Source organism: Hippopotamus amphibius, chromosome 5, assembly GCF_030028045.1.
Source record: "Hippopotamus amphibius kiboko isolate mHipAmp2 chromosome 5, mHipAmp2.hap2, whole genome shotgun sequence".
NCBI classification, from domain to species: domain Eukaryota; kingdom Metazoa; phylum Chordata; class Mammalia; order Artiodactyla; family Hippopotamidae; genus Hippopotamus; species Hippopotamus amphibius.
Window position 1 is genome coordinate 63,918,219 of NC_080190.1, and position 15,723 is coordinate 63,933,941.

The 15,723-nt window shown below is 36.6% G+C and overlaps 1 protein-coding gene across 2 annotated transcripts in view; it reads left to right on the top strand.

Annotated features, from left to right (window-relative positions):
• MICU1 (mitochondrial calcium uptake 1) overlaps window positions 1–15,723 on the top strand; it is a 234,429-nt gene that overhangs the window by 51,939 nt on the left and 166,767 nt on the right. For both annotated transcript variants that reach the window (XM_057734250.1, XM_057734251.1), the window contains exon 4: window positions 9,169–9,331. In XM_057734250.1, coding sequence (XP_057590233.1) covers window positions 9,169–9,331 — 163 coding nt within the window. The remainder of the gene's footprint in view (window positions 1–9,168; window positions 9,332–15,723) is intronic.

The following is a 15,723-nucleotide window of genomic DNA, read 5'->3' on the forward strand; positions in this document are numbered from 1 at the left end:
TGTAGCTTTGTAGTATAGTCTGAAAACAGGGAGCTTGATTCCTCCAGCTCTGTTTTTCTTTCACAAGATTGTTTCAGCTATTCGCAGTCTTTTGAATCTTTGTATAAATTTAAAAATTTTCTCTTCTAGTTATGTGAAAATGCCATTGGTAATTTGATAGAGCTTGCATTGAATCTGTAGATTGCCTTAGGTAGTATAGTCATTTTGGCAATATTGATTCTTCCAATCCAAAAATCTTCTTAATATAGGCATTTATTGCTATGAATTTTCTCTTGGAACTGCTTTTCCTGCATTCCATGTTTTGAAATTTTGTGTTTCTATTTTCATTCCTCTCAAGATATTTTTTTATTTCTGTTTCCGTTTCTTCCTTGACCTATTGGTTTTTCAGGAATGTGTTGTTTAACCTTCACATATTTTTGAATTTTCTAGTTTTCTCTTGTAGTTGAACTTTAGTTGCATACCATTATGGTATGATTTCAGTCTTCTTAAATTTATAAAGCCTTATTGTGTGACCTAACATGTGATCTCTCCTGGAGAGGGTCCCATATGCACTAGAGAATAATGTGTATTCTGCTATTGAATGGAATGTTCTGTAAACGTCTTTAACTGCATATGATCTAATATGTAGTTCAAGTCCAGTGTTTCCTCATTTGTTTTCTATTCAGATGATCCATTGTTAAAAGTGGGGTATTGAAGTTCCCTACTGTCTCTTTTTGTCTTCATTTCTATTAATATTTGCTTTATATATTTAGGTTCTCCCCTGTTGGGTATATAACTGTTTACAAATGTTTTATCCTCTTTATGAATTGATCTTGTGTCATTATATTATTCTGTTTTTTGTCTCTCAGTCTCTGGCTTAAAGTTTATTTTTTGTGATATGAATATAGCCACTCATGATTTCTTTTGACTTCCATTTTCATGGAAAATCTTTTTCCATTATTTCCCTCCATTCTGGGTGTGTCCTTAAAGCTGAAGTGAGTCTCTTGTAGGCAGCATGTAGTTAGATTTTTTGTTTTCATTCATTCAGCCACTCTGTGTCTTTTTAAAAAATATTTATTTATTTATTTGTTTGTTTGTTTAATGGCTGCATTGGCTCTTCGTGGCTGCGCATGGGCTTTCTCTCGTTGTGGGGGCTACTCTTTGTTGTGGTGCATGGGCTTCTCATCGTGGCGACTTATCTTGTTGTGGAGCATGGGCTCTAGGCACGCGGGCTTCAGTAACTGTGGCATGTGGGCTCAGTAGTGTGGCTTGCAGACTCTAGAGTGCAGGCTCAGTAGCTGTGGGTCGTGGGCTTAGCTGCCCCACAGCATGTGGGATCTTCTGGGACCAGGGATCGAACCCATGTCCCCTGCACTGGCAGCGGATTCTTAACCACTGAGCCACCAGAGAAGTCCCCACTCTGTGTCTTTGATTTTAGAGTTTAGTCCATTTACATTTAAGGTAATTATTGATGGATATGGCCTTACAATTGCCATTTTGTTATTTGTTTTCTGGGTGTTTTTGTAATTCCTCTGTCCTTTTCTTCCTCTCTTGTTCTCTTCTTTTGTGATTTGATGATTTTTTGCAATGATATGCTTAGATTTTTTTCTTTTTTTCCTTTCTATCTTTTGTGTATCTAGTGTAGGCTTTTGCTTTGTGGGTACTGTGGGATTTACATAAAACATCTTATATTTATAACAGTATATTTTCAGCTGATAACATATCATATACAAAAAATCTATATTTATATACTCTCCACCCATATTTTTTGTTTTTCACATCACAATTTATATTTTTTACATTGTATATCCATTTAAAAATTATTATAATTATTTTCCTTTCATATTAGAGTTGGAAGTGATCTGCCCACTACTATTAAAAGATTAGAGCATTCTGAATGTATTTACCTTTAACAGTGAGTTTTATATCTTGATATATTTTCCTGCTAATAATTATTACATTTTGTTTTGGTTTGAGGAATTACTTAGCTTAACATTTCCTGTAAGATTGATCTAGTGTTGATGAACTTCTTTGGCTTTTGCTTGTCTAAGAAAAGTCTTTATTTCTTTTTCAATGCTGAATCATAACTTTGTCAGGTAGAGTTTTTGTAGTTGTCAGTTTTTTTCTTTCAGCACTTTGAATATGTCGTGTCCTTCCCTTCTGGCTGCAAAGTTTCTGCTGAAAAATCTGCTGATAGTATTATGGGACGTTCCTTTGAATATAACATGTTGCTTTTCTCTTGCTTTTATGACTCTCTCCTTGCCTTAAACTTTGACAATTTAATTGTTATGTGTCTCAGTGTGTGTTTTATTGGATTCATCTTGTTTAGAACTCTAGTCTTCCAGGATCTGGGTGTCTGTTTCTTTCCCCAGATTAGGGTCATTTTCATCATTATTTTCATTGAATAAGTTTTCTGCCCCCTTTTTCTTTTTCTTTTTTTATAATTTTTATTTTTAATTCATTTTTTATTGGAGTATAGTTGAGTTACAATGTTGTGTCAATTAACTGCTGTACAGCAAAGTGATTCATTTATACATATATATACATTCTTTTTCATATTCTTTTCCATTATGGTTTATCACAGGATATTGAATATAGTTCCCTGTGCTACACGGTAGGACCTTGTTGTTTATCCATTCTGTATATAGCAGTTGGTATCTGCTAATCCCCAAATCCCAATCCAACGCTCTCCCACTCTGCCCCCTTTTTCTTATTATTTCTACTTCTAGGACCCCTTTAATGTGTATTTTGGTTCACTTGATGGTATTCCATATGTTCCTCAACCATTTTTATTCTCTTTCACTCTCTATTCTTTTGGCTCCTCTGTAAGAATTCCACTGCTAGCCTTTGAATGATCCTTTCTTCTATGTGATCTAGTCTGCTGTTGAACCCTTCTGTTAAATTACCCAGTTCAATTATTGTATTCTTTTTTTAAAATTTATTTATTTATTTTATTTATTTATTGGCTGTGTTGGGTCTTCGTTGCTGCACACAGGCTTTCTCTAGTTGCTGCGAGCGGGGGCTACTCTTCATTGTGGTGCTCAGGCTCCTCATTGTAGTGACTTCTTTTGTTGTGGAGCATGGGCCCTAGGCGTGTGGGCTTCAATAGTTGCGGCACATGGGCTCAGTAGCTGTGGCTCACAGCCTCTAGAGCACAGGCTCAATAGTTGTGGCGCATGGGCTTAGTTGCTCCGTGGCATGTGGAATCTTCCCAGGGCAGGGATCGAACCCATGTCCCCTGCATTGGCAGGCGGATTCTTTACCACTGCGCCACCTAGGAAGTCCAATTATTGTATTCTTTAGTTCTGTGATTTCTGTTTGGTACATTTCTATCTCTGTTTTAGTTCTTATTTTGTTCATGCATTGTTTTTCTGACCTTGGTGAGCATCTTTTTGTAAGTGTTGTTTTGAACTCTAGATCATGGAAATCACTTATCTTTGTTTCATTATGGTCTGTTTCTAGAGTTTTAACTTGTTCTTTTTTGGGAACATATTCCTCTGTTTCCTCATTTTGCTAGACTTTCTATTTTTGGTTTCTAATCCTTAGACGAAACAGCCATGCCTCCCTGTCTTGGCAGAATGGTCTCATGTGGAGATGAACCTTGCCAGTTGGCCTGGCCCAAGCTCTTGATTGTCTCTAAAGCCTTTTTGATTGTTCAAGTTGCTGTCTTTGTTCTTGGTGCCTCCCTGTAGTTGAGAGTGTGCCAAGATTCATCAGTGTCCCAAAGCAGAGGATCACAGTCAACACTTAGATGCATGTTGATTGGAAGCTGGCTTCTCAGGCAGCATCTGGGAAACTAACTAGTTAAGTGCCTTCCAGGGAGAAACTGGGAGATAGGGAGTTTTGCCTGCTTCCCCTGAGCTTGGCCTAGGTGTATAGCATTAGCATTGTGCTCTTGCAACCATTACATACTGCTTCTTTTTTTGCTATAGTCCTGTGGGACTCAGAAATTCAAGCCCTGTAGACTTTCAGAGTCAGGCGATTCAGGAACTTATACCTCAGATGGCAGCTAGTAAATCTAAGGTGCAGACATGTACAAAGCTCCTTCCAGGAAGATCCTGGCAATTTAGAGTAGGCTAAAGGGAGAAGTTGGGGGAGGCATCCACTTTCTCTTCCAGTCTCCATGGAGGATGTCAGCCAGCGCTTAGATGTGTGCTAAATTAGAAGCCTGACCTTCGGGCAGTAGCTTTAATATTTGCGAATAGACCATTTTCAAGGGGAGACTGGGAGGTGGGTGTTTTTTGCCTTCTTCCTCTGCACTGATCCCTGGGGCAACAGCTACTTTGAGTTCTCCAGAGCCTGTTAAAAACTGTTTCTTTGTTTTCTCTAGTCTTGTGGGTCTCCTGGATGCGAGTCCCATTGGCTTTCAGAACTAGTTGTTTCAGGGGCCCATCCCTCAAGTGGGAGTCTTAAAAGTTGAGATGTTAGATGTAGCATCCAAACCTTTTACTGCTCAGGGAAAAGCTTGAGGTTAAGAGTTCCCTCCCTTTTAGATGGCACTGTATTAGAGGTGGGACTTATGGCAAGAGTGTGTCTCAGCCTTTCCTACCAGTTTTGATGTCAGTGCTTTCTCATTGTCCCAACGTATAGGCGTTGTTCAGCGAGTTTCTGGATTTCTTTCAGAGGGAAATACTCCATGTATAGCTGTGCATTTGGTGTATTCATGGGAGATGGGGTGTTCAGGAGCCTCAAATGTCACTATTTGGGGCTTGGAATGACATCTTCATATTAAGAAGCCAAATTATTTGGTTCAGTACAATTGTAAATACTTTTAAATTGATTGATAGGAGATCATGAATAATAAAAGATGTAAAATATGCTCTATATGGCAGACAAAATCCTTAGGAACTTAGGTGACTAGAAAATCCAAGTAAGTTTATTTATTACACATGTAACAGAACAAATGAAAAATAGAAGGAAAATAACATTTATTGAGCATTTTCTGTCTTCCAGGCATAGTATATATACATACATATGCATGCATGTAAATGTGTGTATGTTGTGCATATATGTGTGTATGTACACATATATACATGTATACACACATACTTATATACATATATACTTAATGCTTGAAGCAACTGAGTGACTTGGCTAAAGTAGTACAGCTGGTTATTTATAATAGAAGGAATCAAATATAAATCTGTGTAACTCTAAAACCCTTGCTCTTTCCATTGCATTCTTCTAACATAATGTGTTTTGGTTACAGAATTTTGCTCATGGTATACCCTAGGTCAGTTAGCATAATGCCATTTCAGATTTCCAAAGGTGATCCTGAGCCCTGATTTTTTTTCCTTCAGATCTTTATTGAGTATAATTGCTTTACAGTGTTGTGTTAGTTTCTGCTGTTCAACAAAGTGAATCAGCTGTATTTATACATATATCCCTATATCCCCTCCCTCTTGAGCCTCCCTCCCACCCTCCCTATCCCACGCCTCTAGGTCATCACCAGGCATCGAGTTGATCTCCCTGTGCTATGCAGCAGCTTCCCACTAGCTATCTATTTTACATTTGGTAGTGTATATATGTCAGTGCTATTCTCTCACTTTGTCCCAGCTTTCTCTCCCCGCTCTGTGTCCTCGAGTGTGTTCTCTGTATCTGCATCTTTATTCTTGCCCTGCCACTAGGTTCATCAGTACCATTTTTTTTTTAGTTTCCATATATATGTGTTAGCATATGGTATCTGTTTTTCTCTTTTTGACTTACTTCACTCTGTATGACAGACTCCAGGTCCATCCACCTCACTATAAATAATTCAATTTCGTTCCTTTTTACAGCTGAGTAATATTCCATTGTGTATATGTGCCACATCATCTTTATCCATTCATCTGTCGATGGACATTTAGGTTGCTTCCATGTCCTGGCTATTGTAAATAGTGCTGCAGTGGACATTGTGGTACATGTATCTTTTGAATTATGGTTTTCTCAGGGAATATGCCCAGTAATGGGATTGCTGGGTCATATGGTAATTCTGTTTTTAGTTTTGCAAGGAACCTCCTTACTGTTCTCCATAGTGGCTATATCAATTACATTCCAACCAACAGTGCAGGAGAGTTCCCTTTTCTCCCCACCCTCTCCAGCATTTATTGTTTCTAGGTTTTTTGATGATGGCCATTCTGACCGGTGTGAAGTGATACCTGATTGTGGTTTTGATTTGAATTTCTCTAATGATTAGTGATGTTGAGCATCTTTTCATATGTTTGTTGGCCATCTGTATGTCTTCTTTGGAGAAATGCATATTTAGGTCTTCCACTCATTTTTGGATTGGGTTGTTTGTTTTTTTGATATTGAGCTACATGAGCTGCTTATATATTTTGGAGATTAATCCTGTGTCCGTTGCTTCGTTGGCAAATATTTTCTCCCATTCTGAGGATTGTGTTTTTGTCTTGTTTATGGTTTCTTTTGCTGTGCAAAAGCTTTTAAGTTTCATTAGGTACTGTTTGTTTAGTTTTCATTTTATTTTCATTATTCTAGGAGATGGGTCAAAAAGGATCCTGCTGTCATTTATGTCATAAGGGTATTCTGCCTGTGTTTTCCTCTAAGAGTTTTGTAGTGTTTGGCCTTACATTTAAGTCTTTAATCCATTTTGAGTTTATTTTTGTGTTTGGTGTTAAGAAGTGTTCTAATTTCATTCTTTTACATGTAGCTGTGCAATTTTCCCAGCGCCACTTATTGAAGAGAGCCCTGATCTTTTCTTTATCTATTTTAATGGATATTACTAGTTTGCTAGTTTTCCACTGAATGGAAGTGATGTTAGCCACTTCTAGACTTGACACATAATATCTCCCACAAGGTTTTTCAGTGCCCTTTATCCCTTTCCTGAGGGCTGGAATGGCCATGAATAGAATTGACCTTGGAAGCCACATATTGGCTGCTTTCATCTTGATGTTGGTTCTTACTTTTTTTTCAGGGGTTGTAGTTGCCAGAGCTGTGAACTGTAGAGTTGAAGGGACCTGTTTCTCCCAGACACAGATATTGGGGATGAACTGGGGTTCTTTCACCTGCACTGGTCTGGGCCCTTTCTGGGATCTTCTGAACTTTCCAAGAGGCTCCAGAAACAGAGGCTGCATCTCAGTGCTGACTTTCCTTCACATGTGCTCCCTGAGCCATCAGGGGAAATTGATGAAAAATGGGGGTCAGGAGACGCTCCATCCAAGCAGACTCAGAGTGGGGGAAGATCAGGATTCTTGTCTCTGGGGCCTCAGCTGCAGGTAGTAGCAAGGGTCTTGGATACAAGAAAATGCTCAGGGCAGATAGTGCGAGCCCAACTGGGTTGTGCAGCATTAGGGTAGGGTCGCTAGGCACAGGGTAGGGGTGTGGGGTGGGGGTTTTGGCTGGCTGGATGAAGGCATGGATCTGGGAAGTGCCAGCCATCTGGCCCATCCACCCAGCCTATCTGCCCTGCCATTTCTCAGTGTAGTTGGTTGCAACTACTATTTGGCTACTCTTGCTCATTTCATATAGGAAATATAATGCTGAATTTTGATACAATTAAGTCTGGTTGTTTTAGTGAAGACTGCTGTCTTAACATCATGAAACTCAAGAGTGTTTTAAGTAAATGATTGAATGTAACTACTATAATTCCCTTGGTAAATCTTTTCACTAGGCTAAATGTTCCAAAATTCTTCAACAATTTTCTATATATCTTAGCTTCCAAGCCTTTATTATCTTGGATGCTATATTTTAAAACCTTTATATAATAGTGATTAGTGTTCCTTTAACATGACTACTTAAGTCTAAATCATTGACTTTTAAGTTATTTTTCTAGCTTTATCTCATATATGATTGACTTAACTTTTTAGTTCACAAAGCCATCTTTGGCAATAACTATAGCTCATACCCTAAATATTGCAAACATTATTTTTTGTTCCGTAGCTGGTATGACCCAGTTGATAGTTACAGTAAAATACAAAATGCCTTTAAGCCTCATAGCTAAGTCTCAAGGCTGCTTAGGGGTTGAAAGGCTGCTAAGGGACTGCTTAGTGTGTTTGTCACATGCCAAATCTATTGAAAATTTTTCTGAAATCAATATTCAGACTTTAATGCAAATAAGCATTAGAAAGATTCCTGTCATGTATACTTACAAATTAGCATTCCTTTTTTAGTGGCTGAAAGCACATCTGGTAGTGAAATTGAGACCATTGTTAAGCAGCTGCTATCGATGACCTCAAAGTGACCATCTAGACAGAAATGACAGTTACAGTAATAGCTGTGTTAGTAAGGCAAATTAAAACATTAATAATGTTTTTTTAAATGCAGTGAATTGCTTTACAGACACTGAATTCTCCGGATTTTTAGATCGTATTGCCTTGACATATTTTCAAACCAGTTATTTCTAAATACTATTTAATGTTGGTTATCTCAACATATAAAATTCATGTATGAGAGAAATCTTTTCCCCGAAGTACTGTGTAGGTTGTAGAAGTATATTATGCAGAAGATACAGTATTTTGTATGTTTCATGTGCGGAATGGGGGCTTGTTTGCCAGATAAAGAAATAGGCTTTTATATTAACATTATACTCTTTTAGTTAAATTTATGCCATATATAATTTTGTTCCTATTCAAATGTTTGCTTGTGTTTCTCCCAAGTCTACTCTTTTCTAAATATGCTATATATAAATGTTCTCTGAAAGTTTAGTTTTTAATCAAAAGTAAAAGTCTTATTGCTTCAGACCTGTTAATAATTGAGTTTCCATGATATGTAATTTTATTTTTGTATGCTATTGTTTAATATATTTTGTGTTTGAAGGACTGTTAGCTACTCAGATCTGTGAAGTTCCACATCTGTTTTGTTTTTGAATTCAGGGAGTTGCATGGAAGTAAAAACTGTAAAATCAGTTCCTTTTTAAAAACTTGATATTTAAAAAATGATAGGCTCCCATATATATGGTATTATATACCCTTTTACTGAGACCTTTTGAATTCTTGTATGACATTTTTCAATTTTGCTAGCTTTCAATGATATAAGAAATTAGAAAACTATTCAAAAAATTCTAAAGAAAACTTATACGAGCATTGCCTCAGCTGGAGAATGAATAGGATATCACACATTTTTGAGACACAAGTAATTTCTAATATAAAAAATTGAGTTATAGAAAAAATGATATAAAATTTCCCCCCAAATAAGAGAAGATACATGAAAATGAGTTGCTTAATACAGTAACACTCTCTGAATTTCTAATTTTAGGTGATGGAATATGAGAATAGGATTCGTGCATATTCCACACCAGACAAAATCTTCCGATATTTTGCCACCTTGAAAGTAATCAGTGAACATGGTGAATCTGAAGTGTTTATGACACCACAAGATTTTGTGCGATCCATAACACCCAATGAAAAACAACCAGAACGTAAGTTGCTAAAGTGAAAAATAAGATTGTGATATTTATTTTATTTATATTATGTGCTACTTTATTTCTCTATGTATCGCCTAAACTGTATACATCCATGTAATAATTATATTCACTGTGTAGCTGCTGAATGTTAGGCATTATGCTAGGCTTTAGGAGTAGAAAAGAGGAGTCTATAATCTAAAACACTGAGGAGATTATACCCCTCTGGCTGAAATTCATTGCTTGTAATAAGACTGTTACTGAAGGCAGTGCATTACAGATGTAACTGTCATCAAGTTACTTTTTGGTAGGATGGACACAGAGACAGTAACAAGTAATTTCAGGAATGTGGTGATTTGTTAAAGAACAAGTGCTATGGCAGTATAAAGGAGGGACACAACTCAGTCTGGAAGTTTAGAGGATGGTTTCTAGAGATTACATCTAAGTTTGAATAAAAGTTAGACAAACAAAGAGTAGAGGAAAGATGTCTCATTTAGAGGAAATGGCCTGAACAAACAAGGTGTGAGGAAAGAAAATAAAGGGCTTATTTAATATTATAAGTTAAAGGTAATAATTTACAAATGTATATGGGAAACATGGTGGGAAAGACAACAGAGTAGGGAGCTCCAAGAATCAATTCTTTCAGTGAAGCAATCATTACACTACCCAAAATGGACAGAATCAACCTTTTTTGGATCACTGGAATCTAATAAGAAAGTTATAATAACCAAGGTACTGCTTAATGAAGGAAGAAGCCAATAAATTTTGGAAAGAAAGTGTCGTGGCCTTTTGCTTACCTGCCTACCATGTCCCATGTCCCAGCTTAGCAGCAGCCTTGAGGATGGCAGCCTATATTCCCAGTGTGGCTTACTAGTGATGGGGAGATCACTGGGAGGCAATATAGACTGTTTCTCAAAAAAAGGTGGTTGTGTATTTTGACTCATCTGGTAGATTCCTGAGCTACCAGCACAAAAGCTTGCCTTATGTTTCACCCACCTCAAACTAAAGTAGCTTCCCAGGTGTCATCTACTGAAAAAATTTAAAGGCACATACTACCTATAGCCATTGGGACAAGAGAGAGCAGATGGGACCAGCAGCAGACAGACTGAAAAACCTACGAAGGAGAAGGCTGAAGATAAAGACATTTCAGGGGATAAGAGCTTGGAAGGGCTACTACCTGGGGAATCCAGAGTGATATCCAGGGCCAGACACATACTTGGCAAAGACTTAAGTGGGCTTGTATTTCTTGCTGATAGTTGTGCTCTGTGCAATAAAGAGGTGACAGTTAAGGCAGAGTTGTAGGAGAATCTAGCTAAACATCAAAAGAAGGCTCTAACTCAGAGCCAGTCTACAAACACTAGGAGAGGGGGGTTGTGTTTTTTGTTTTTTCATTCTTTTTGCACTCAACATTTAAGGAAATCTCTGAGGTCACTTGATGACTGCTTAGATAATAGAGCAGAAACTTCAGTGATGACATATGATAAGGAATATAATCTTTGCAAAAGTAGTTTGGAAAAATCACTAAACAAAGTGATGACTGTGGTCCTCAGGAAGTTAAAATATCAAACCCTGGGAAGAAGGGAGGATATGATTTCCAGAATTACCACATTGTAATATTCAAAATGTCCTATTTTCAATTAAAAAAATTGCATGGCATACCAGCAATAATCAGGAATGTATGACCAATTAATAGGAAAAAAAGAAAAGAAGAAATTGACAGAAACCATCTCTGAGGAAACCCAGGTGTTGCACTTACTAGGCAAAGACGCTAAATCAACTATCTTAAATATGCTCAAAGAGCTAAAGGAAACCATAAGCAAAGAACTGTAGGAAATAGGGAGTAGTGTGTATTAATAAATAGAGAATATCCACAAAGCAATAGAGGTTGTAAAAGGAATGGAGTAGAAATTATTGAGTTGAAAAGTAGATAAAATGAAAAATGGACTGAAAGAGTTCAACACAGATTTGAGCAGGCAGATAAAAGAATCAGAAACTTGGCGACAGGTCAGTTGATGTCCAGTGTGAGGAGCAGAGCAAGAAGAATGAATAAAAATTCATTGACAGGAGAAAAAAATATGATCTAACTGTGTATTATCTATAGGAAACTGACTTTAGATCCAAGACAGAAATAGGTTGAAATGAAAGGGAACAAATAGTAACCCAAAGAGAGTTGAGGTGACTATACTTATCAGACAAAATAGACTTTAAGTAAGAAATTGTCACAAGAGATAAAGAAGGACATTGTATATTGATAAAAGGGTCTGTTCATTAAGTAGGTATAACAATGCTAAATATGCATACCCACCAAATGACAGACCCCAAAATATGTGAAAGACTGACAGAATTGAAGGGAAAAATAGTTCTACAATAACCGTTGGAGACTTCATAATCCTGTTTGAGTAATGAATGAAACATTTTAGACAGAAGGTCTTTAAACAAATAGAGGGCTTAACACTGTAAACCAACTAAACCTTATAGATATGCATAGAACACTCCACTCGAGCATCAGAATATATTTCTTCTCAAGCACACGTCAAATATTCTCCTAAATAGACCAGATAGACCATATGTTAGGCTACAAAACAAATCTTAATGAATTTTAAAGATTAAAATCACACAAAGTATCTTCTCTGATCACAACAGAATGAAACTATCCATCAATAACAGATGGAAAAATAGAAAATTTATAAATATGTGAAAATTAAACAATACATTCTTAAACAACCAGTGGCTCAAGGAAGAAATCACAAGAGAAATTTAAAAATACTTTGAGATGAATGAAAAAGAAAACAGAACTTACCAAAACTGATGTGCTGCTGCAAAAGCGTGCTCAGAGGGAAACATACTTGTAAACACCTACATTTGAAAAGAAGAAAGATCTCTTACTCATCCATAAAAAGGAATGAAATTGGGTCATTTGTAGAGACATGGATGCACCTAGAGACTGTCATACAGAGTGAAGTAAGTCAGAAAGAGAAAAACAGATATCGTATACTAATGCATATATGTGGAATCTAGAAAAATGGTACAGATGAACCGGTTTGCAAGGCAGAAATAGAGACACAAATGTAGAGAACAAACATGGACACCAAGGGGGGGAGGTGGCGGTGGTGGTGGGGGGAATGGGATGAATTGGGAGCTTAGGATTGCCATACATACATTAATATTTATAAAATAGATGACTAATAAGAAAAAAATATCAAATTGTACACTTTAAATATATGCAGTTTATTGTATGTCAATTATATCTCAATAAAACTCTGTTTAAAAGGAGAACAATCTCAAATCACTTTCCTAACTTTACACCTTATGGAACTTAAAAAAAAAGAGAGAGAGAGCAAACAAAACCCAAAGATAGCAGAAATAAGGAAATAATAAAAGTTAATGCAGAGATAAATGAAATGGAGAATAGAAAACAATAGAGAGAATCAAAGAAACAAAAAGTTGGTTCTCTGAAAAGATCAACAAAATTGAGAAACATTTAGCTAGACTAAGAAAAAAAGAGAAAAGAAGCAAATAACTAAAGTCAGAAATGAAAGTGGGGACATCACTACCTAGTTTACAGAAATAAAAAGGATTATAAGAGAATACTATGAACAATTATATACCAACAAATTGTATTACCTAGATGAAATGGACAAATTCCTAGTAATACACAAACTACCAGAAGTGGAAAAGAATTCTAACAAGTCAACAAAAAGTTTTTATTCAAAGAACTTGAGTAAACATTTCTCCAAATAAGATATACAAATGGCCAATAAGCATATGAAAAGATACTTAATGTCATTAGTCACGAGAGAAGTCCAAATCAAAACCACCTCACAGGTTGGCTCTAATTTAAAAGCAAACAAATGTTAGTATAGATGTGGAGAAATTGAAGCCTTCATATGTTGCTGGTGAGAATGTAAAATGGTGCAGCCACTATGAAAAGCATTTTCTCAGAAATGTAATAAGGAATTACCGTATGACCCAACAATTGCACTATTAGTATAAGCCGAAAAGAAAACAGGTACTCAAACAAGTCCTTGTATGTGAATGTTCATAGTAGCACTATTCACGATACCCAAAAAGTGGAAACATCCTAAATGTCCTTTAATAGTTTAATGGATAAATGAATTGTGATACATACATATAGTGGAATATTATTCAAATGTGGGTGAACCCTGAAAGCATTATGCTAAGTGAAACAAACCAGACACAAAAGGCCGCATATCATATGATTCTTTTTGTTTTTTCATTTTTATGTTATATTGGTATGTGATTTCATTTGTATGAAATATCTAAATAAATCCATAGAGACACAAAGCACGTTGTTGGTTGCCAGCAGCTGGGTTGGGGGAATGAGGACTGATGGCTTAATAGGTACAAGGTGGGTTTTTTTGTTTTTGTTTTTGTTTTAGAGTGATGAAACTATTTTGGAACTAGATAGAGGTGGTAGGTAAGATGTTATGGAAAGACCCAAATGAATTTTTTGGCCAACCCAGTACAACACAATAAGTGTACTAAATGCCACTGAACTGGACATTTTAAAATGGTTATTTTATGTTATTTGAATTTCACCTCAATTTAAAAAGGGAAAAAAGAATATATAGTCAGTTCTCATTATTTGCAGATTTTGTATTTGCAAATTTGCACGCTCACTAAAACTACTTGTAATCTCATTACTTGTAATGGTGCTTCTTTGCCGTCATCTGTGGTTATGCGCAGTACAGCAGAAAACTTGAATCACTCCTTGTACATGTTACCAGCTGAGGACAAACAAAGTAAATGCTCTGCTTTTTTTGTTTCAGCTTTCATACAAGCGTCCTTTGCTTTGTCTGTTTAGTGCCATGATCAGTATTCATCCAATTCATTGTTCATGGCAACTTTATAGAACATAACTATCACAATTGGTGAGAATCGATCATATATGTTACAGTAGTGGGCTATGAAAAACAAACTATGTGTTGTAAGGAAGGCATTTTAAAGGGGGTGGAATTTGAGATGGGTTCTGAAAAGTGAATAACAGTTCATCATATACATGAGTGGGAAAAGGCATTGCTCAGAGTGAGTAATTTGTGTGGTCAAAAATACAGATGTGAAATAACAATGTGAGCTTGGGGAACCAGAAACAGTTATGGTGTTTTCTAACCAAGGAATTTATAATGTTTTGCCCATGTTAATTAACATTCTTATACCTCTATGGAAAATGAAATCTTCAAAGCTGCAGGAAATTTGTCATATATTAAAATTTTTTTCTTAGGGAAATTTTCAAACTTAGAAAGTACAGAGGGTAGTATAATCAACCCATATGTACTGTCACTTAGATTCAACAACTGTCAATACATGGACAATCTTATTTCATCTATAACCTTCTTCCTTCCTCTCCTCATGCCAGATAGTTTTAGGCCAATTTATTAAGCAATTTTAAGGCCACCTGTGTATGTCTCCAAGCTATGTACTTTAAAAAAAAATAGTACCAGTAATAACAATAAGTTTTAAATAGTACAGTAATTTCTTTTTTTTTTATTTTTTTTATTTTTTGGGGGGTACACCAAGTTCAATCATCTGTTTTTATACACATATCCCCGTATTCCCTCCCTTCCTTGACTCCCCCCACCTCGAGTCCCCCCCACCCTCCCCGCCCCAGTCCTCTAAGGCATCTTCCATCCTTGAGTTGGACTCCCTTCGTTATACAACAACTTCCCACTGACTATCTATTTTACAGTTGGTAGTATATATATGTCTGTGCTACTCTCTCGCTTCGTCTCAGTTTCCCCTTCACCCCCCGCCCCCTCCCATACCTCGAGTTCTCCAGTCCATTCTCTGTATCTGTGTCCTTGGTCTTGTCACTGAATTCATCAGTACCATTTTTAGATTCCGTGTATGTGAGTTAGCATACAATATTTGTCCTTCTCTTTCTGACTTACTTCACTCTGTATGACAGATTGTAGTTCTATCCACCTCATGACATATAGCTCCATCTCATCCCTTTTTAGAGCTGAGTAATATTCCATTGTGTATATATGCCACATCTTCTTTATGCATTCATTTGTTGATGGGCATTTAGGTTGCTTCCATGTCCTGGCTATTGTAAATAGTGCTGCAATAAACATTATGGTACAAGTTTCTTTTGGGATTCTGGTTTTCTTTGGGTATATGCCCAGGAGTGGGATTACTGGATCATATGGAAGTTCTATTTGTAGTTTTTTAAGGAACCTCCAAATTGTTTTCCATAGTGGCTGTACCAACTTACAGTCCCACCAACAGTGCAAGAGAGTTCCCTTTTCTCCACACCCTCTCCAACATTTGTTGTTTCCAGATTTTGTGATGATGGCCATTCTGATGGGTGTGAGGTGATACCTCATTGTGGCTTTGACTTGCATTTCTCTGATGATGAGTGATGTTGAGCATCTTTTCATGTGTTTGTT